The sequence below is a fragment of the Narcine bancroftii genome, chromosome 4 (assembly GCF_036971445.1).
Source record: "Narcine bancroftii isolate sNarBan1 chromosome 4, sNarBan1.hap1, whole genome shotgun sequence".
NCBI classification, from domain to species: domain Eukaryota; kingdom Metazoa; phylum Chordata; class Chondrichthyes; order Torpediniformes; family Narcinidae; genus Narcine; species Narcine bancroftii.
Genome location: NC_091472.1, coordinates 300178356 through 300202535, shown reverse-complemented (window position 1 = coordinate 300202535; position 24180 = coordinate 300178356). Strand labels below are relative to the sequence as shown.

General features: G+C 37.2%; 1 protein-coding gene across 4 annotated transcripts in view; it reads left to right on the top strand.

Annotated features, from left to right (window-relative positions):
* The window catches only part of ubr3 (ubiquitin protein ligase E3 component n-recognin 3), a 293785-nt gene that overhangs the window by 49975 nt on the left and 219630 nt on the right, over positions 1-24180 (top strand). For all 4 annotated transcript variants that reach the window (XM_069935677.1, XM_069935678.1, XM_069935680.1 and 1 more), the window contains exons 7-11: positions 6301-6431; positions 10229-10457; positions 10766-10945; positions 12736-12869; positions 14623-14709. In XM_069935677.1, the coding sequence (XP_069791778.1) occupies positions 6301-6431; positions 10229-10457; positions 10766-10945; positions 12736-12869; positions 14623-14709 (761 nt within the window). The remainder of the gene's footprint in view (positions 1-6300; positions 6432-10228; positions 10458-10765; positions 10946-12735; positions 12870-14622; positions 14710-24180) is intronic.

Below are 24180 nucleotides of genomic sequence, written 5' to 3'. Positions count from 1 at the left end.
ATACGCCAAGCTACTATTCATTGACTTCAGATCAGCATTTAATACGATAATTCTCCAGAGGCCTATAGGGAAGCTGTTTTCACTGAGACTCAATACCCCTCTCTGTAACAGGATTCTGGACTTAATAATGGAAAGACCATAGCTTGTCCACATTAATAGCAGAACGTTGAGCATCGTCACATTGAGTACTGGTGCACCTCTTGGGCTGTGTGCTCAGCCTGCTCCTGTTCATGCTAATGACCCACACCTGCAATGCCAAATCCAAATTCAACAGAGTCATCAAGTTTGCAGATGACACAACGGTAGTTGTCCTCATCAGCATCAAAGATGAGTCGCACTACAGAAAAGGGGTGGAAAATCTTGCAATAATGATGCAAGAATAGTAACTTGAGTCCCAATGTGGACAAGTCGAAGGAGATGATCATGGATTTCAGTAGTGGAGAGCATTGAGAGCATCAAGTTCCTTGGTGTCCACTTAAGAAGTGATCTACCCTGGACATGCATGATTTCCTCACTTGTCAGGAAGGCAAAGCAGTGACTGCACTTCCTTAGAAGTCTGAGGTGGGCAAGGCTGCCAGCGACCATCATGTCAACCTTCCACAGGAGATTTGTTGAGAGCATCCTGGCTGGCTGTATCACAGTGTGGTATGGTTGCTGTAGAGCATTAGATTGTAAATCAATCCACCGAACCATAAGAGTGGTAGAGAGGATCACTGGGGTTTCCCTCCTCCCCGTCAATGTAATCTACTGGGACCATTGTCTGAAGAAGGCATGCAGAATCATTGTGGACCCAAGCCACTCTGCACACATCTTTCAGCTGCTCCTGTAGGAAAAGAAATAAAAAAGTATCAGAGCGAGCACCATCAGGCTGAGAAACAGTTTCTTTCCACGGACAATGAAAATGATGAACGACTAAAGGAATTGCTCACACTAACCATCTGAGACGCTACTATTTATTAAACTTTATTTATTTTTATTTATGTACATTTGTCCTGCATATGTATTGCTTGTGTGTGTTATGTCTGGTTGTGTGCTTGCATGTTTTGCACCGAGGTCTGGAGAACTTTGTTTCATTGGGTTCTAGTTGTGTAATCGGGAGTTAACTGAACTTGAGGTTGCATGCAGATTCTGTGACAGTATTGATGACTGGAACATGTTGATGGTGTTGTCTCAATCAGCTGTCAAAGCATTTTTTGGGTGGTCTTTCAGTATGTGGCTAGAGCAGGAGTGGATTCCATGCACCATTCTTTTCACACACGAGTTCACATGAACCATTCAACTCTTATACTCACATTCAGTTCTTGTAAAAATGTTAATATAGATATATTTAGCTGTTACAGGTTATATTTTATATGTAGATATGCCTTTAAAAGAGATAAATTGTGTGAGTTTAATGTAGGTCACTTCTCAAAAAGATACTTATACTTCACATCTCATTTAAAATGCAAGAGCTTTGCTGAAGCCAGACATTCAGGCACCAGTGGCTTTGCAAAAGACAATGGAACTACTTTGGAAGGAACTTTAGAAGCAGGTACAAATAGAACAAAGTCCAGGCTCAAGTGTTGATAAAGATCTTTCAAGGTTTGGATTTGGAGCCTTGGGAAGGGTTCTGGTTTTACAAGCCGGGAGAGAGAGGAAAGAAAACAGGATTCTTCTCTTAGAGAGAGAAATGAATTCTACAGTGGCTTTTGAGGCTGCAACATGGCAAGCTGACAGGCTTGTTGAAAACCCCATTTTGAAGACAGGTTGTGAGTTCTGAGTTCAGCCTGTTAAAAACCCTTGTTGTCTTTACAAAAAGAATTGGCTGGCTAGAGTGTTTCTCCTGAAATAAGGGAAACAAGAGGAACTCAGCGGTGACCTGGAAGAAGAGGTTATCATTTGGAAAACCCATGATGGGACAAGTTTCTTCTGAAAGACACTGAACTGGCTGATCGGAGGAAATCAGTTTGTGTGTGTCAAATGAGCAACAAATATCTCTCTGAAACCAACAAGAACCTTTGTGAGCAGTAACCATTTACCTTTCAGCACTAGAACCTGGTGAAAATTCATAAATGTTAAATTTTATGCACAGTATAACAATTGCCTGATACCAGTGAACTTGGAGAAGTGAAGAGTGAATGACTAGACTATTAAAGCAAAGAACTTTCCTGAACATCTATACATTACATACACATACGCTTAGAAATAGAAGGGGGTTAAGTTAGGTTAAGTTGTTAATAATGTTAAAGTCTGATCCTGTTTTTGTGTTAAAAATAAAATTAAAAGCAACTTTTGTTTAAATAACCATTTGCCTTGGTGAATTTCTATTGCTGCTGGGTTTTGGAGTCCTCTGGGCTCGTAAAAAAGCATTTTTACATGATATACTGATTTAATATAAAAACAGGATAAACATTACTTACCTTAATGAGATTTTTGAGTCTGTTTTGATTTTGCCAAGCTTTTAATTTTAGGAGTTAAATTAGTTACTGAGGGCAGCAGAGGGTACTTCAATTTTGAATCAGTCAATCATGTGCTCGTTTTTTTTTCATCAATTTCCTGGCTGAAATGCTTGTCCACATCTCTATGTCATTCCAAAACGACCAATGTAACTTTGGGAAAATATTCTTAGTTCTGGAAAATGTTCACAGGGTAATAATTGCCAGAAATTAATCATGTCAGAAGTATTTAGGACTGAGGGAAGCTCATCAATTTCATGTTCAATCATGAATTTGTTTTCAAGTCAATAAGTTCCATTTGTACGTTATTAGGCATCCTCATGAATTTTTGTTCACTAAGTGAAAATGGGTTTATAAATGAAAATTATGGAGTCTTTTTCTTCAGCAAAATCACGAAAATGACTTGCAATAACCTGATTTTTTTTCCCCCCCAAAATGTTTTGCAAAATTGCCATTATCTTCAGCACGTTTATTCTGCTCCTTTAAGTGCGGAAACTGGCTCAAATCTTCATTTTCTAACTGAGAGGTGAACAGTTTTACATTAATCTTGAATGCATTATCATTTGCTAAGCTAGGAAATCATTTGTTCTTGCCTTGGAATTTCAAATTTAGATCATTGAGATGGCTGATAACATCAACTAAAAATGCTAAATCAAATAGCCACATAAAAGGGCTCTTTCCTCAGGCAGCTCATTTTTTTTTCTAGAAAATTATGAACAGTATTTTTCATTTTCCAAAATCGAATCAGACCCTATCCCCTTGAAAGCCAGCGCACTTCACAATGAAGGATGAGATCACCATATTTCAAATCTAACATTTCACAATATTCTCTGAATTCTCATCTGTTTCTTGCTCCAATTTTATTCATGCATTTCACAACCAGCAACATAACATGCTACAAATTTAAATGCTTTCCACACAGTGATATTTTAGTAGTGGATGACCTAAATAGTTTTCAAGCAAAATTGTAATCTCATCAGCTTTACCTATCATTGATGGTGTTCTGTTAGTACCAACACCGATGAGTTTACTAGAATCTAGTTGTAGATTTTCTAGGCATGATTTTACTTTGTCAAATATGGCCGATCCTCTTGTTTTTCCATGAAGTGATTCAAGACCAATAAGTTCTTCAAAAATGCTAAAATTATCATCAATTCCTCATAAAAATGCTGAATTGGGCTACATCACATATGTCACCAGATTGGTCCAAAGCTTAAGAAAAGAAACTACAAGCTCAGATACATCAAGAGAGAGTTCGTTGGTGTGCCTCATAACTGTTTGCTTTGACAGAGCAATTTCATCTATCCTTTCGATATTTTCATCAAAGACATCTTGTATTTGGAGACAAGGCTTAACAATTTCTTCTCCATCAGAGAAAGACTTCCTTTTTTTAGGCCAATGCTAAAGCAATTTCGCAGGACGCTTCTGTCATCGCCAAACTATCACAACTTCTTTTAGCAAATATATTCTTCATTTGATTATAAAGAAGAACTTATTATTCCAGTGTTCATTGAATTCACACTTACTATCACTTTCTGCTTTTATTTTGCTCATTTTCTTTTGCACAGTGATGGGGAACTGAATGTAAAAACAAGGCTTAATTTTCAAAAAAATGCAAACTGCCAATGTCCACGAAAAACAAACAAAGCTCAACTCTCTTGTGCATGAGTGTCAATTGTAAACTGGCAAAAACCTGTGATGAACTCCTGGTGCAGATGTCTCGTGCCTCAAGTTCAAACAAATATCAAACGTGTATTGAACGGTTATGAAACGAGTGCTGAACAAAAGTCCTTCTTTCCTAGTTTGACTGATTGAACATTTAAAAAAATTGAAAACAGCTTAATTGTGAAAGAAAAGATGTGCATGAAAATAATAAAATCGCTAAATATAATTGCTAAGTTTTAGATTTATTCTCAGTAAAACCCATTTCTAGCTCTGAGGTACTTGACTTCCTGTGAAGACAAAAAATAAATTGCAGACGCTTGAATTAATAAAATGAAAATACACAAATGCTGGAAGAACACAGCAAGCCAGGCAGCATCTAGTAGAAGCAGTAAGTCAACATTTTGGGTAGGGATCCTTCATCAAGACTGGTGAAAGAAAGGAATGTTCAGAGATTTGAAAATAGGGGAGGGGGAGACTAGTGATTGGCTAGAGGGAGAGAATTGGGGGGGGAATCTGTGGTTGACTGAAGGGAGAGAAGTATAATAGCAAGGAAAGCATGGAGTGCCTAGGAGGAATGGAGAGGGAGGGGAGGTTAGGAAGTAGATGGAGAATAGTTAAGGAGAAATTGTGAGGGGAAAAGAAGGAGAGAAGAGAATGGAGCGAGATGGGAGATAAAAAGAAGGGGGGGTGGGAAGGTTAATGGAAGTTGGAGAAATCAGTGTTTATGCTATCAGATTGGAGGCTACCAAGACTAAATATAAAGATGTTGTTCCTCCAACCTGAATGTGGCCTCTTCTCGGCAGAAGAGGTAATGGATTGACATATCAGACTGGGAATGGGATGTAGAATTGAAATGTGTGGCTACTGGGAGATCCCGCTTCCTCAGGCAGTCAGAGCATAAGTGCTCAACTAAACTGTCTTCCATTCTGCGTCGGGTTTTGTCAATGTACAAAAAGTCACACAAGAAGCACCAGTTGCGGTATACCAACTCGGCAGACTGACAAGTGAAGTGTCATCTTATCTGGAAGGACTGTCTGGGGCTCCGAATACTGGTGAGGGAGGAAGTGAAGGGGCAGGTGCAGCACATGCTCTGCTAACAGATCCCACCGATCTCCCTCCTGGCACTTATGGTTTTTGGTTAATACTTTTTGCATGAGTAGGCTTACTATTTTTTAAATGATCATTGGGGTGCAGGCACCACTTCTAATCATCCAATGTTCCACTTCTGGCGCATTCGCCATAGGTTGGCCATCCCAGGGCTAGAAGTTGTCTATTCTTGTGCACCAACTGTTTCCTTGGAGCTAATAGATACATTGAGGGTAAGAAAGTGAGAGGGTAAATACCAGAGCGATGCAATGATGAATAATCTTTGCTTTTCTTCAACTAACAGTAATATAAAAATTAATTTAACCTTGAATTTCTCTTAAGAGTTTGAAGATATTAGCACCATCTGTCTAAGTCAGGGGGGTCAAACTCAAATTCATGGAGGGCCAAAATTAAAAACTTGGACTAAGTCGTGGGCCAAACTAAATATTTATTGAAACTTTTCAACAACATTTGCATGTTTTCTCTTCTTTCAACATATGTAATGTTAAACTTTTTCTTATTAAAATAAATGTTTAAAGAAGCATTAACAAATGAGAAATAAAATGTAAAATAAAGTTTGCTGTAAAATCAGGCTTCTTTTCATCTCCTCCACCTTCTGGAGCTTTTGCTTCTTGTTCAGATCCTTATACCTGTCCTGGTGTTTCGCTTCATAGTGTCGTTGTATGTTATATTCTTTAACTACAGACGCGTTGGCTCCACACACAAGACAAACAGGTTTGTCTTCTAAAATGATGAACATATAGTCTGCCTCCCACCTGTCTTGAAAGGTCCTGTTTTCTGTCTTTCGTTTGGCCATTTTTCATAAGGGGTTTATTACGTGAGTTCGGCGACAGGTCACAGATGCTAATGAAAGTAAATAGAGGAGGTGGGGGCGATTAGCGGGCTGACGCCAACGCATTTGCAAAGCATTCTGGGATTTGTAGTATTAGCTGTGCATGCGCTATACTGGCGCGGCGGCCAGCGGGCCAGTTCTAATACATATTTGATATGATCTTGCGGGCCAAATATAATTATATCGCGGGCCAAATTTGGCTCGCGGGCCTGAGTTTGACATGTGTGGTCTAAATAAATCCATTGTTATATTCAATTTCAGATCCATCCATCGTGGATATTTTAAAGCATAAATGCTTTTTAGAAGAAATATTATTTTGGACTGTCAAGTATGAATTTCCACAAAAAATGGTAACCTTTCTATTAAACATGTTGCCTGATCAGGACTACAAGGTATGTAGATTCTGTATGAATAAACTTTTTGTTAAAACAATCAAGTAAAACCAAGTGTTAACTTAATTTTGACTCTTTCTAATAATGCATAGGAATATTTATGACATCTTTCTGATAATATTGTTGGTAATATAGAGCAAACATGATTTTATCTAGAAATTTTAAGACATTGAATTGTGTTTTATACCCATGATACCCATGATGTGGTCTAATATGGAAAAACAAATGCAAATTGAATGAATGATTTTCAGAGGTCCATTGTTCATTCAGGGCCATCTGTTTCCTCTCTGACTGATCCTTCAGTGGTCTCACCATAGTTTCATTGACGTCCAATATAAGTTTAAGAAATAACACCTAATTCCACCATCTGCCTTTAGGAATCATTTCATCCTACATTTCAGGTAACTTTGCATCAGAACTGGTCAATTTTTTTGTTGGGTTGTTCGACTGAATTTTATTTAAGTTTTGCGTTGCATGATTAACATAACGATTAGTGCAACGCTTTTACAGTGCCAATGACCCAAGGAAAGATGAAAAAAAAAAGGAAATCCCACACTGTCTGTTAGGAGTTTGTACGTTCTCCTTATGTATTTCCCGGGTGCTCCATTTTGCACTCACCCTTCAAAATGTATGGGGTTAATTGGGTGACACGGGCTCGTTGGCCAGAAGAGCCTGTTAATATGCTGCACATCTAATTTAAAAAAAAATGCTCCAGAAAAGAACGTGGGCATTTCCAGCATTCTCAGGTCAAGTTTATTGTCATCTGATTGCATGAGTACAGCCTGACAAAAGAGCATTCTCCGGTCCTTGGTGCAAAACACACAGACATACAACTGGATGTAACATACATACAGACAAACAATACATATGCAGCAGGACAAGTATTCATAGAGATAAGTAAATATTGTTTCATGAATATGAGAGTCTCGGACAGTTATGTGAGTAGTGCCTTTGGTTAATCATAATTCTTATTGCCTGTGGGGAGAAGCACCTCAGCCTGGTGGTACTGGCTCAGTTTCAGCTGAAAAATGTGTGTTGTGGTTTCTGTTTTTAGCAACAGCTCTGAGCTGCATTTCATACCTTTTAAACATTACTTTGTTCTCTCTCTCTCTCTCTCTCTCTCTCTCTCTCTCTCTCTCTCTCTCTCTCTCTCTCTCTCTCCACCCCCCCACCAAAAAAACTGTGCAAATTTTGACCTACCGAAGTGCAACACCTCACACTTGTCTGAGTTAAATCCTACCTGCCATTCCTTGGCTCACTTTACCAGTTTATCTAGATTTTGTTTTAATCCCACATTACCTCCTTCACGGTCCCTAATTTGACCAAAATGTAAGTTATTTGTAAATTTAAATAAAACACCTGATTAGGGTGGAGTAAAGCAGATTGGAAAGTAATTGTTTTCTGTTCTTTCCAATTGCTGCAGGAACTAGAAATTTGTCAACTTTTTATGTAGGGCTTATTGGGGAATTTAAAATCTTGCTATCACTATTCAATTTGTAAAATCTTATTTGGGATGTAGCTTTTGCAGTTTAATCTTCATTTCATGTTATCAAATATGGTAACTGACATTATTAATAAAGAAGAGGAAACCTTTGCTTATGACCCTTTGAATTAATTCCAGAATTGACCATGATATGATAAGGAATTTATTGTCATACACATTGTACAAGGTACCTATGGCCAAAATTCTTGCTTGATGCAGTCAAACAGATACTTGTAAAGAAAAACTATATTAGTAAACTAATTTAATTAAATTAAAAGAGGCAATAAATACATAAGGTAGATAATAAAAAAAATTACAGTTATCCTAGTGTAAAAATGTGTCTTGCAATAATGCAGACAAACTTTTTGTGCTGTCAGACCAGTCCATGATTAGTGTTCAAGGGAAGGTTCAAGAGCTTGATAGCTGTTGGACAGAAACTGTTCTTTAACCAGAAGGTTCTGCACCTTCTTCCCAAAGGTAGCAGTGAGAAAATGTTGTGACCATGGTGATGGGGGTGTTTTATGATATTGGATGCCTTGAGTCAGCGTGACTGCAACGGATGGGAGGTCAGAGTCTGTGATAGACCTGCAATGTTCTGGACAATAGAACTAACCAGACACCTCTTTCTCCCCCACCCCCCTCCACCGCCACCCTCGTCCGGCTGCCAAACCCGTCCTCACCCTTAATTACCCTTAATAATTTCTCCTTTGACTCATCGCACTGTCTCCAGGTTAAAGGGGCAGCCATGGGTACCTGCATGGACCCCAACTATGCCTGCCTTTTGGTTGGCTACGTGGACCAATCCATGCTAAAACTTACACAGACAAGGCCCCTCAACCCTTCCTCCACCACATAGATGACTTCTTTGGTGCTGCCTCATGTACTCATGATGAGCTCATTGACTTCATCCACTTTGTGTCAACTTCCACTCCAACCTCAAATTCACTTGGTCCATCTCAAACAACACTCTCCCTTTCCTCGATCTTTCTTTCTCCATCTCAGGAGACAAATTCTCGATAGACATCTTCTATAAACTCACCAACTCCCACAGCTACCTTGACTATACCTCTTCCCGCCCCGTCCCCTGTAAGGGTTCCATTCCATTCTCTCAATCTCTGTCTCCATCACATCTGCACCCAGGATGAGGACTTCCATACCAGATCATCAGAGATGTCTTCCTTCTTCAAACAACATGGTTTTCCCTCTACCACCATCAACTTGGCACTCACCTGCATATCCTCCATTACCTGCAGATCTGCCCTTGCCCCTTTTACCCCCACACATAACAAGATTCCTCTTGCCCACCAGCCCTCCAGCCTCCTCGTCCAACATATCCTTTCTGCGGTTTCCGCCACCTACTATGTGATCCCACCATTAGACCCATATTCCCCTCTACGCCTTCCGCAGGGACTGCTTCCTCCATGAATTCGTTGTCCGCTCCTCCCTCCCCACCAACTGTCCCTTGGCAACTATGCCCGTGATCGCAGGAGATGCTACACTTCCGCCATCTCTTCCTTCCTCCTCACCTTTTGGGGCCTCAAACAGTCTTTCCAAGTGAAGCAACATTTCACTTGTGAATCTGCAGGGGTCATCCACTGCATCTGGTGCTCCTGTTGAGACTGGATGCAGACTGGGAGATTGCTCTGTATGCTGTAATAGTGTGGATTTCCCAGTGGCCACCCATTTCAATTCTCCAACCCATTCCCTTGCTGACATGTTTGTTCTACTAAACTGAGACCACCCGTCAATTGTAGGAACAACACCTCATCTTCAAATTGGGCACCCTCCAATCGGTGTTCATGCCTTTTTATTTAAGGGGTGACACATGCACCTAATTTCTCCCAAGGAGCTGCCAGATGCACTGACTTCCTCCTGTCACTCACTGATGGCTTGAGATTCCAGCCTGCTTCTTTGAGCTGACATCCAATCGTTCAGCATCTGTCTTTAGGGCTGGTCCTGAGCTCTGTTGTTTCCAAACTGGCACCAGAGCCCCACATGGGCAAATTGGATGATTAATTTTTTTCAACTTGTGACGTCATGTCATCGCTAAAAAAGTTCAGTTTTTGAACCTTATCGGTATTCAGAATTTCAGACACTGGGAAATGTACTGTATTATGATCAGACAAATTATCCTGTGCCTTGCAATTTTTTTCCATCACTTCCTCCACAACTAAGTAGCCTTGGAGAGAGAAGAAAGAGACAGCATGGAAAGAAATATTCTGGAGTTAGTTTACAAGGACACATGAGCCATAAATATTCTCCCTATTCCATTTAGTATGTTGCCATTTCTAATTTTTACTTTTTTTCTTTGCAGATAGCTTTTACAAAAACTTTCGTTCAGCACTATGCCTTCATTATGAAAACTCTGATTAAGAGTCACGAATCGGACACTATGTCCAATAGGATTGTTCATATTAGCGTGCAGTTATTTAGCAATGAAGAGTTGGCACGGCAAGTGACTGAGGAATGTCAGCTGCTTGAAATAATGGTCACTGTTTTACTTTACATGATGGAAAATTGTCTTGTCAAAAGTGAATTACAAGGTGGGCTGAAATTAAATTTTATGGCAGTCTAAGTTTCTCAGACTTCAAAATGTGCATTGGATTAGGAAATTTAAAAAATGCTTTTTAAAAAGGCTGCCTTGTTTTCAATTTTATTTTAATTGAGCACAAAGCTTTAGATATTAAAAATCTAGTAAATTATAGAACATTCAATAACTTTCAATAACTTTTAAAAATTGCCTTGTTTTCAAATTATTTTGTCAAAAAGAAACCTTGCAGTTTTAATGGAGCTTTGAATTTGAAACTACTGTATTTTTGATCATGTAATATCCTGTTTTTTGCTGTTTTAGATGAAGAGAACAATTTTCATGTTGTTGTAAACTGTGGTGAGCCACTCCTAAAGAACAATACTTACTGGCCTTTAGTTAGTGATTTTATAAATATCCTTTCACACCAAAGTGTAGCAAAACGTTTCTTGGAAGATCAGGGCCTTCTTCAGATGTGGATGAATTTTGTTTCCCTTTTTCAAGGTAAGTTTATTTCCAAGGCTTTGAAAGTTATGCTTACAGAGTCTGTTTTATTAAGTGGTGTCTGCCTGCTTGCAATTGCATTGATCCATGTTGTTTGCTTCTAAATAATTAATGAAATAATTCTAAGTTGGAGTATGTTTCTATTAAGTTCAACAACTGTGGGAACTTTCAATGCTCTCTGAACTACTTTAACAAATAATGTTGTGACAGATTATGTTGTGTTTGTATTTTATACAGATATGTTTTTGGGAGATAAATTGGGGCAGGTTGTTTTAGTGTAGGTTGCCTACAAACACTTCAAAACAGATCTCATTTAAAATACTGGACCTCTGCTCAAGCCAGACAGGGCAGTTCTTGGGGGCTTTTGCAAAAACTTTGGGGAGTGCCCAAAAGACTTCACTGATTGTTGTTTTGAAAAGCAACAGATGAAAGAGATTGGAGGAGTAGTTCGGAGCCACAGGCTGTCTGGGAGTGCAGCTTGCTGGTCTAAGAGGGTCATGTGGTTTTTGCAAGCACAGAGAGTTGAACAGTTTTTTTTTCTCAGAGAGAGAGAGAGAGAATTAAGTTTTGCAGTGCTACAGTCAGTAGCAGCACCTAGAATAGAACAGGACAAGCTGGCAAGCTTGTGGAAAAACCCCATTTGGAAGACGGGTTGTGATTGCTTAATTCAGACTGGTCAAAGCCCTTGTGGTCCATGCAAGAGGAGAGGACTGGGTGCCTAATGTTTCACTTGAAATTAAGAGAAACAAAAAGGAACTCTGGTGACCTGAAAGAAAGAGGTTATCATCTGGAAAACCCTGATGGGGCAAGTTTCTTTGGCAAGACACTGAAATGACTGATTAAAAGAGATCTGTTTGTGTCCAGCGAACAACAAATCTCTCTGAAAACCAGCAAGAACCTGAGTGGTAACCATTTACCTTTCAAGCACCAAAGCCTGGTGAACTTCATAAATGTTAAATTCTGTGCACGATATAAGAATTGCCTGCAACCAGTAAACTTGGAAGAATGAGAAGTGAGATTGGACTGTGAATCAAAGAACTTTTCTGAACTTCACATTACAAACACGTGCTAAGAATTAGAAGGGGATTGTTAATAATAGATAAGTTAAAGTGTGATCCTGTTTTCATGTTTAAAGATAATTAAAAGCAACTTTTGTTTAAGTAACCATTTGTCTTGGTGAATATCTATTGCTGCTAGGTTTTGGTGTCCTCTGGGTTCATAACAATATACATAGTTTTTCTAGAAAATAGTTCATAAATCTTGCTAAATTTGAAACCTGGTTTATTGTGATCTGAATTTGTTAAATGAATAGCCTATCTTTTTAAATATACTGATGCCAAGATGACATCAAATTAAAAAAAATAATCCAGTGGTGATCAAGTTTTGGCATGTATCATGCTAATAAACAAATGTAGTGTAAACAAAAAAAGATTGCAGAAGTAAGACACGCAAGTCTGCAGACACCGTGATTGAAATAAAAACAACGCTGAAGGCACTCAGCAGGTCAGGCAGCTTTCGTGCAAGGCAATAGATAGTTAATGTTTTGTCCTGTAACCCTTCATCAGGGATGCCTTGAAGGGTTGATTAACTATTGCTAAATCACTGTGTTAGAGATTTCTAATGTGCTGCAATTCAATTGAAACTCTAAACCAATGAAGTAGTAATCCAGTAAAGAAAATCAGAAATTTTCAGCATGTCCACGGCAGTAACATGACTAATTTGAGAATGTCATAGTGAAGGTAAGATTCATGACTTGTCTTATGTTTTTTTGTTTCCTCTTTTTTTTCTAGGAATGAATTTAAACAAACGGGAACTAAATGAGCACGTTGAATTTGAATCACAAACATACTATGCTGCATTTGCAGCAGAATTAGAAGCCTGTGCACAACCTATGTGGGCACTTTTAACACATTGTAAAATTAAGGTGAGGTGTTTTAGGTGTAATAATTTTTGGACTAAAATCTATCATAGTATAATATCAAATAATAGAACATAAAAATAATTTTGTGATTTATTGAAGGTAAACAAGTATACACCAATGGATTTGTAACTGTGTAACTTTTTTTGCATTACCTGTGGGTGATAGATTGTGATTTTACTTAGATTGGAATTGTCTCTCATGGATGATGAGTTCCTTAAAGTTGAGCTGAAAAGCCATCAAAAACTGAAATAAGTATAACGTACTGAAGATGGATGAAAAATGAACATTTACGGGCTATATATATTGTTGAAGTGAAGGTTAGGATGGCAAGCTCCAGTGACCCTGATTTACTTGTGACCTTTGTTGCTTTGTGGATTTTAATTGATCTCTCCAAGTTTTTCCAGGGTGCTCAGTTTCCTTCCACATTGCGAAACAAAAACATGCTGGTTGGTAGGTTAATTGGTTTGTGAATATGTGGATAATAAGAGAATTATTTGATGACTTTGGAAGAGAGAATGGTTAAAAAGTAGTGAATGAGAAAGGTGGGATTCCTCTGAAGCTGGCTAAGATTTGATGGTTGGTATGGTATGGTATTCACCTCTGTCTTAAGTAAATATGAATACTATCTGAATGGACTAGAATAAAGTGGGAGACCAATAGATGTAAATTTTGAAGAGATCTAAAGCGTGCTCTAATAGCTATTTAGTAGCACTAAACAATTATGGTGCAAAAGAGATGAATCAATTTAACCTCTGCATTGATTGAGTCAATGTTGCATAATGTAATATTAAAAGAACAAATCAAGAGGGGGATTAAATAGGCTTGATCTTAATTTCAAGTTATCTGAAGGAAGACATGAGAAATGATGGATCTCTTCACCTTGAAGTAATGTAGAATGGCGCTATGCATAAAATAAATATGGAATGTTAATTAAAGATGCACTAGGGCAGGTCATGAAAGCACACTTTCAGGTTTGTTTAGAAGCACTGGAGGGAAGTCTCTGTAAATGAGTATATATTGCAGTTTTAAAGCTGAAAAACGGAAATTTTTTTGGCACAATAAGTGTTTCAAACCTGCTTTTAGAAAAAAAATGAATAATAAGGAAGCAGAAATAAAGTTGATATTCTAGAAATGTGTAATTAAATGAACTCCACAATTGTTTTTAACTGTTCATATTTGTGAAAGATTAAGGAATTTGGCTATGGATTGTGATATATCAGGTAATACAGCTTTCAGTTGCTGAAACTTTCACGTACACGTACCAGTAGCCATCTCTGTTGGCGTTAACATCTATCTGTTATTTTCAATTTCTGCCAGAATTCAGTATGGGCATCTTGGTTGGTGATGATGGGTTTGGCCAGAGCACATTTTCATGCCGTATAGCTCCTATAACTCGAAGTGTACACTGATCTGCCATACTTAAATTGGAATATGCGTGGGGAGGACAACTGAAAATTAGAATAAGATGGAATTCTATTTTGGAAATGTAAATTGTGCTATCTTTCAAAGCAAATCAGAAAGGAGTAACCTTTAATTCATTTTTTTGATAAATTAATTCTGTTTTCAAAGACAATAGATTAGGAGAGTAGTAAGCAAATATCTCCACCCTGATATAAGAATGAAGAAACTGATAAGCTTGAAATAAAGATACGATTAATATTGAGCATGCATCAGGGCTATTAATATTGTTGAATTAAATGCCAATAGTATTGAAAATTCTTGTAATTTGACTAGAATTGTTTTTTGAACTTTGTAGGATATGGAAGAATACACCAGAACAGTGGTCCGATACTGCTTAGATGCATTGCAGGATTGGTTTGATGCCATCAATTTCATTGATGAGGTACTTACAAAATGGGACATGATCTGCATTCCTCTAGCAAAAAACAATAATGTTTAATTTCCTAATTATGTAAAACCTGCATACCAGGTTTTTATAAATATTCATTTGGTACATCTAGATGCATTAAAAATTTAAGAAGTTGAATACCAATCCTTGGAACAAATCACTGGTTACATCCTGCCAATCAGAAAAGTACTCATTCGTGCTTATTTTGTGTTTATTTTTATGTCTAGTCAATTTTCGATGCATAGCAGCTTGTTAATCTCCTCCAGCATGAGGTTTTCTCCCAATGGAATAATCTTTGATACTGGACCAATCAATTGTCCTCTGGAGATCAAAAGTTCATTTACCAGTGACCCTTTGTCCATATTTTGCGTTATTTTGAAGAACTCCAATGAATTAGTCAAACATGATTTTCAAATAATTGCTTGATAACATTGAATTTTTCAAATTGTACTACTCTAAATTTAATAAATAGCTTCTAACTTTTTCCTTATGGTCGATAAGCAAACAAGTCTGGACTTTTGTTTTCATTTTTCTCTTTGCACTAACTATGCTCAAACTTTATCAATTTTAAATGATCATGGCTCGTAAAATGTTGGTCTTTATCTTGAGGGAATCTGAAATAAATACCTGAAATTCTGGAAAAACTTAGGCGTGGCGTGATGGCGTAGGAAGAAGAAATGTAATTCCACCTTTCCCCAGTTGGACTAATAAATGCCCGAATTGAAGATCTTGGAAAAGTTAGGAAATTTCTTTTAGAAGTGTCTGAATATTACAAGAGTATAATGGCTGCTAATACAAAGAAGTTGAAAGCTCAATTGCAGAGGAAACCCATTCAAGAGTACCGAAGAACTAAGGCCTACTTATCAAGCTGAATCCTCGGAGTCGACCAGTCAGGGATCCAAGCCTCAACATACTCCAGCTCGTTTAAGTATTACCCCAGCGCCCTTTCCACAGTCGCAAGATGGCACCGGGCTTTCGATTTTGAAACGCGTGTTCGTGACGTCGAGCGTGCGGTAGAATTGACCAGAGTCAGGCCCGACGCACGATTCCATGGTTGTGTTGGGCAGAGTGGAGGCCCGTGGCGGGGCGTCGGAAGACTTGCCTCCACGTGCTGTGATGCTGCCAGGCAATGCGTCGAGGGTCTGTGACCTTCTCGAAAAGGTCTGGGCTGTTGGCGATGCCAGCCGGCAACGGGCTGAGGACAGCATGTCGGTCAGCATGCTGACGAGAAGTAAAGTTCAGAATCTGACAGTTACTGTGATTGAACAAGAAGAGAAAGCTTCTTTACAGATGGAAGCTGAAGAAGAAGTAATGGTTAGTGCTGAAGTTAAAGAAGGTAGGCCTCAAGGAGGGTTAACAGATCCTACTTTTGATGCAGTTTTTATAATTCTTGAAAGTATAGCTCAGCAAGTGGGAAATATGTCAACTCAGATGGATCAAAGATTTATGAATATGACTGTAAAAATGAATAATATTTGTGATGACGTTTCCTCTGTGAAGAAAGATATGTCTATTGTTAGAGCTGATGTTAATAGATGATTGAATATGGTGGATATAGTCCAAGACAATTTTAAGAAAATTGAAGGGGCATTTCAAGATTGTAGAGAACAAGTGGAATGAAACAGAGAAAAAATTTTAAAAAGTGGAAGAGTCATTTGTTGGATGGGAAATTCAGAAGAGGGAATTACTGAAGAAAATTGATTCTTTGGAAAATCAAGGTTGCCGGAACAATGTGAAAATAGTGGGGCTTCCAGAAGGTATTGAGAGTTCGGATCCAGTAAAATTTTTCAAAAAATGGGAATTAGACAGAGCACACAGGGCTTTAAGAAGTAAACCATATTCTGGTCAACCACCTCAAGCAATTTTGATTTGCTGTTTGAGATTAATAATGTCAGTTACCATATTTGATAACATGAAATGAGATTATTTTGTGAGTTGCGGTGCAAAATGCACGTAGACATCAGTCTCCATTGATGGTACAAGGTAATAAGGTCTTTTTTTTAATCATGACTTGAGTCAGGAGATTGTTGGTCTTTTTCTTGAGGGAATCTGAAATAAATACCTGAAATTCTGGAAAAGCTTAGTAAGTCAGATTGTATCAGTGGAGAGAGAAATAAAGTTATGGTTTTGTGTGAAAGATCGTTCATTAGAATTTAACATTTTCTCTGTGATGAATGTTAAGCTAACTGGCTTTTAATTTCCAGCAGGCCAGATCTGGTAAAGATGTTTTGACCTGAGAGCTTAACTCAGTTTCTCTTTATACAAATGCTGCCAAGCTTACAAAATATTTCCTTTATGTTTAATGATCATCTTAGTTACCAAACCTCAGTAAAGCTGTATTCACCACAGAAACACATTGAAGAGTTACCAGAAAAAATATTGAACATCAAAGCTCTGCTTCATTGTAGATATATTTCGTTCAGCTTAAAAGTTCAAGTTTTAGACAATTTGAAGTATTTTGAAGGATTTAAAAGTAGAAGAGCATAATACTATTATTGCTTTGACATTTTTGAATGATTCTAAGAAACCTCTCACTTAGAGGACATTGAAGGTCTTGCAATCTCTCCTCCAAATAGTATGCATTCTGAGTTAGTCTGAATTTTCAAGCTTTAGAGATATTATGTCTCATCAAAAATGTGAATCAGTAGAAGTCTGAAAATCTCAACTGCTTTGGGATTGAGTTCGTCTGGATTTTTAGGCAATACTTTTTAAAATTCAAATTTAAGGAGGAATAAAGAAGAGATGAACAGATAAATTTTGATAGGTTATTCCAAGTCAGAATTCTTGGATGGTCTGGATTTCTGGCATTCAGATTTTTGGACTTCAATTGTACTTTCCCCATGTGCATTCTTGATTAATTGGACCAGCAGGCCCAAAAATTGGATGAGAACTGGAGAAACAGCATTCACTGTTTAAAAGAAAGCTAAAAATGAAATGAGTGTTCTCACTGATGTTCATTGTTAGCATAATTTCATGAGATCCTGATGTGCACTGGTTGTGTTGTCATCAAACTAATTTAATAACAAACTAGAAATTGAAAATCAAAAGGGAAAAGTGTAGCCTTTTAAATCTTTATAGACCACTTAAGTAATCAAAATCAGAGTTTATTGTCATGAACAAGTCACAAAATTCGATGTTTTGCCACAGCATATTAGTGCAAATGTTCAGATACGCCACCTTGCAACAATAAATAAGAGTGCTTGAGAAAATAAGGCAGTGCCTTATTCTGATGATTATTCTGATGGCAGCAGGGAAGAAGCTCTCCTTGTGCCGCTGAGTGGTCTTTGGGCTCTTGTTTTCCCTATGGTAGCATAGGTAAAGATGGCATGGCCTAGGTGGTGGGGTTCTTTGAGGATAGAGGCTGCTTTTTTAAGGCCTCTTGTAAATGTCCTCAATGGAGTGAAGTCTGGTTCCTGTGATGTTGCAGGCTGAGTTAAAACCCTTTGGTGTTTTTTCTTGTCCAGAGAGTTGGCGCCTCCATACCAGACAGTGTTGCAACCAACCACAATGCACTTCACTGGACACCTGTAGAAGTTTTTAAGAGTCTTTGGTGATGTACTGAATCTCCTCAAACACCTCACAAAGTATAGCCATAGTTACAAAGTAAAGAATATGTATGCATTATTTAAGTTAGAAACGGAAATGTCATGAACTTTGTGAATTCATGTTTTTTAAAAAAAATTTAATTGTTTGCATTATTACAGGAAAAAAACTAATAAAACATTAATCAAATATCCAAAGCCAATGATACAAAAAAACCTTTTATATTTTTCTCCCCATCCCCCCCACCCAAAAGTAAGAAAAGGAAAGAAAAGAAACACCTATCATTCAATATACAATAATATTAGCATATACAATTATTAATTGTTATTAAAAATTTCTAATTAAGAGGAGTGGATAAAATAGAAGAGGTGGACGGAAAATTATCCATGAAATCCATATATGGTTCCCAAATAATATAAAAATTTTCAACTCAATTCCTTAAACTATACGTTTTTTTTCCAAAAGTATGCAATTTGCATCTCGTTATACCATCTCCTTAATGACACTTGTCGATCATCTTTCCATGATATCACTATACATTTCTTTGCAGTTGCTAATGCAAAACTTTAAAAAATTTCATAGTATTTGTCCAATTTCAATTTTATATCCTTTTCATAAATATCTCCCAGTAAAAATATTCTTTGATCATTTGGTATCTTTATCTTCATAATTTGCCCTAATAATAAACTCAGTTCATTCCAAAACCTTTCGAAATACTTATTTGAATAAATAAGATTAAACCCATTTAATTTATGTGGAGTATAATACAATTGATGAAGAAAATGATATTGAACCATTTGATATTGAACATTTACTGTATTCGTAACACTTTCATCACATAATTTTGACCAAGTCTCCTGAATTTGTACATTTAAATCTTTCTCCCATCGGATTTTTGATTTATATAAATCTTTTTTCTTTATACTGTCTTCTAATTTTAAATACATATTAATAATAAATTTATTAATAACAAACATATCTGTTATTATATCTTTGATTTGACTTTATTTAGGGAGTCTCAAATCTGCTCCCAGTCTCTTTTTCAAATACATTTTTAATTGATAATATGCAAAAATTGTATTATGTTTATTGTATTTTTCTTTTAATTGATCAGGTTAAGAAAAAAATCCTAAGAAACAATCTTTTATTCTCTGTAAACCTTTTCTATACTAATGATCAAATAAAGAATTGTTCAAAGTAAAAGGAAGAAATTGATTTTGTTTTATCAACATTTTTGGTAATTGATAATTTTTAATTCCTCTCTCAATATGAATTCTATTCCATGTGTTTAAAATAAGTTTCATTACGGAAAAATCTTTAGTTCCTTTAAATGACTCACTATTTCATTTATACAAAATTAACTTTGGAATAGTTTCACCAATTTTATTCATTTCTATTTGAATCCAAGCTGGTTTTTCATTCCATTGATAACAGGAGGACAAAAACCTCAATTGAGCTGCTTTAAAATAATTCTTAAAATTTGGTAGTCTTAGTCCACCCTGATCAAATTTCCACATTAATTTTATGAAACCAATTCTTGACATCTTATCATTGCAAAGAAATTCACGTATTATTTTATTCAAGTTTCAAAATAAAAATTCTGCTACTTGAAAGGGCAAAGATTAAAACAAATATTGTATTCTAGGAAAAATATTCATTTTAATACAATTCACTCATCCTATTAACATTATTGGTAAATCTTTCCATCTTTTCAAATCCTCTTCCAATTTTTTTTAACAATGGCAAATAATTTAGTTTAAACAAATTACTTACATTTCTACTAATTTTAATTCCTAAGTATTTAATTGCTTCATTTTGCCATTTAAATTTTTTCAATGTTTTACATTGAGAGTAATCCATATCCTTCTATCAACATGCACTTTATAACCCAATATTAATCCATAGTCTTTTAATGTCTTATTCAACTTATTTTAGGATATTTCTGGTCTCATGAAATGTACTATAACATCATCAGCAAATAAACTAATTTTATGTTTATTGTTACTTCAAATCTTTTAATTTCATTATCAGTTCTAATTACTTCTGCCAGTGGTTCAATCGCTAATACAAACAAAAAGGGTGATAATGGACAACCTTGTCTAGAAGACCGTTTAAGTAAAAAGAGTTGTGAGATTTGTTTATTCGTAATCACTTTTGCTTTTGGTTGATCGTACATGGCCTCCATTCAATTTATAAAAGTATTTGGAATCCCAAAAGCATTGTGTCTCAAATAAATCCCATTCCAATAGATCAAATGCTTTCTCTGCATCTATTGCTACCACTATCATGGGAATCTTCTTATTTTATGCTATATTTACCAAATTTAAAATTTAACAATGATATCTGCTACTTTTCTATTTTTAATAAAACCAGTTTGACCTAAATTTATCAATTTTGGTAAAAATTCAACACCTATAGCTAACAATTTCAATACAATTTTCTAGTCTGTGTTCAGTAATGATAAAGGTCTATATGAAGAAGGCTGTAAACAATCTTTCCTTTTTTTGGAATTACAGTTATTAATGCTGTTTTGATCATAAACCTCTTTCATTTGATCTAATACCTCCATCAATACAGGTATTACTAGCTCCTTAAACTCTTTATAAAATTCTGGTGGGAAACCATCTTCACATGGCATCTTATTATTCTGTAAAGACATTAAAGTCTCATAAACTTCTTTTTCTGAAAAATTCTGTCTTTTCATCTTCCTTTAACACTGGTAATTTAATTTGCCTCAGATAATTTATTTTATTATCATCTTTCTTAGATGCTGAATTATAAAGTTTAGCATAAAAGTCTTTAAAATTATCATTTATTTCCTGTATTTTATGTTATGTGTCTTGATAATTTATTTGTAGCAATTATTGTTCTATAAATCTATTCTGTTTTTAATTACCATGCTAAAACTTTATGGGCCCTTTCACCCAACTAGTAATATTTTTGTTGTGTTCTCATTATATCTCTCTCCACTCTATAAGTCTGCACAGCATTGTCTTAATTTCTTAAAAACTCAAACAATTTTCTCTTCATCTTTATGTAAATGAATTTCCTTCTCCAATTTCATTATTTCTATATCTAATTGAGTTAATTTCATATATTCTTAATTTATTTTTGAAGTATAACTTATTATTTGCCTTAATTGAATCCCATAATACAGGTACACAATCCTTTATCCAGACATCTAAAATCTGGAAAGCTTCAAAAACTGGCATTTTTTCCTGGTGCTGGTACAGCGGAGAGAGCGAGAGAGAGTGACAGCAGCGTGACTTGGGTGGGCGGGGGGGGGGGCGCTGAGGAGAGAGAGAGAGACGGCAGCGCGATTTGGGTGGGAGGGAGGAGAGAGACGGCAGAATGGCTTGAGTGGGTGAGGGGGAGAGAGATGGCAGCGCTACTCAGGTGGGTGGGGGGTGTAGAGATATGGCAGTGTGACTCGGGTGGGCGGGGGAGGAGAGAGACGGTAGTGTGACTCAGGTGGGCGAGGGGAGAGATAGCAGCGTGACTCAGGTGGGCAGGGGGAGGAGAGAGACGGCAGTGTGACTCGGGTGGGCGAGGGGAGGAGAGAGACATCATTGCGACTTAGACGGGCAGGGGTTGGCCAGAGATGGCAGCATGACTTGGGTGGGCAGGGGAGAGACTGCAGTGTGACTCGGGTGGGCATGGGGAGGAGAGAGACGGCAGCGCAATTCAGGTGGGGGAGGAGAGAGATGGCAGCGCAGCTTTGGCGGGCGGGGGGGAGAGAGACGACAGCGCGACTCGGGTGGGGGGAGAGGGACGACAGCGCAACTCGGGCGCGCGTGGGGGAGAGAGACAGCAGCGTGACGGGTGGGTGGGGGGAGGAGAGAAATGGCAGTGTGACTCGGGTGGGTAAGTGGGGAGAGAGCAGCGTGACTTGAGTGGGCGGGGGAGGAGAGAGGGACATCATTGCGACTCGGGTGGGCGGGGGATGGACAGAGTTGGCAGCGTGACTCGGGTGGGCGGGGGAGAGACAGCAATGTGACTCGGGTGGGCGAGGGGTGAGAGAGACGGTTGTGCAACTCAGGTGGGTGGGGGAGGAGAGAGCAGTGTGACTCGGGTGGGGAGGAGTGGAGAGAGATGGCAGCACGACTTGGGCGGAGGGGCAGAGAGCGCAGCGTGACACGAGCGGGTGGAGGGTGGAGAGATATGGCAGTGCAACTCGGGTGGGGGAGGAGAGAGAGATGGCAGCGAGACTTGGGTGGGCGAGGGGGAGAGAGACATCAGCACGACTGGAAGGGTGTGAAAATGGCAGCACAATTCGGGTGGGCTTAAATCTGGGGCAGCTGGCTTTTGTTCTGAAATCTGGAAAAATCCGAAATTCGAAACACAGTGTCTCCCAATGGTTCTGGATAAAGGATTGTGTACTTGTACAAACTGACTTGCAACTGAATCCTTATTAGTATCTAGAATTTTTTTTATCTGTTGCCTCATAAATAAAATTCCCTTTTTTTTTCAATAAAATAGTATTTAACCTCCATCTATAACCTTCCTTTTGTTCTTCTTTGAATGAAATAGACCAAATTAAAGGTGAATTATCTGATAAAACCTGCACTTGATATTCCACTCTTTGTACTCTATATTGAAGTTGTGTTGAAATTAAAAACATATCTATCCGTGAATATGTTTTAAATTGAAAAGAATAAAAAGAATAATCTCTTTCATTTGGGTGGATTTTTCTCCATACATCCACTAAATCCATATCTTTCATCAAATCTGATACCATTGTTGCTACCTTATTTTTCATCATTCTATCTCCCGATTTATCTAATTTAGGGTCTAAAGCAAAATTAAAATCCCCTCCCAATATAACTTTTTCTTTGGCATTTGATCAATTCATAAGACATTTTGCATACATTTGCCATCATCTACATTTGGTGCATATACATTCATTAAGGTCAATTTTTCAGAATAAATCTGACAATTGACCATAACCTATCCCCACTACATCTATATTAATATCCAATATTTTAACTGGTAAATTTTTATTAATTAATATTGCTGTACCTCTAGCCTTAGAATTAAAAGATGATGCTATTATTGTTTCTACCCAATCTCTTTTTAATTTTTGATGTTCTTTTTCCATCAAATGTGTTTCTTGTAAAAAAAAGCTGTCTGTTTTAATTTTTAAATATAAATTAATATTTTTTCTGCTTTATTTGATTCTGAATCCCATTAATATTAATACTAATAAAATTCAATTCATCAGCCATCTAAACTCTCATAAAATCCAATAACCATCTCCACTCCTACATCCAAAATACTAACTAAATATTTCATAATACAATTATTAACTTTAGGTGCATTAAAGAGAAAAAAGAAAGGAAACAAAGAAAAGAACAGAAGTCCTCCACCCCCACCCCCCCCCCCCAAATGTGTACATTATTAACAGTGCGTCTTTACACCCCTGATCTATAGGAGTTGTGATTGGAAACCGGACCCGCCCACTAAATACTGCAGAGGCCAGGCTCATACTCTCACCTAACTCCCCTGAAATTATACTATCTCTTATGCCTCAAATCAACTCAAACGTTTAATGATCAATTCATTTTGTTACACAGACCTATTGGGTAAAAACTGTCCTCTCTAATATTCTCTCTCATCCTAAAACTTAAATCATTTCATTATACATCCCCAATTGCAATCTTTCCACTTCCCCTCTCTCTCCAAATATCTCCCAGTTCTCGATTCATTGTCTTTTGTTCATTGGGTTTTGTAAAAAATCTTTTTACCTGCAGGAACAAAAACTTTTAATACTGCTGGATACCTTAAAACAAAAGTGTAACCTTTTTTCCATCGCACATTTTTAACAGCATTAAATTTTTAAATTTTTTTCAAGAAATCAAAACTTATATCATGGTAAAATAAAATCTTATTATCATTATAAATCAATGGCGATTGTCTCTCCTT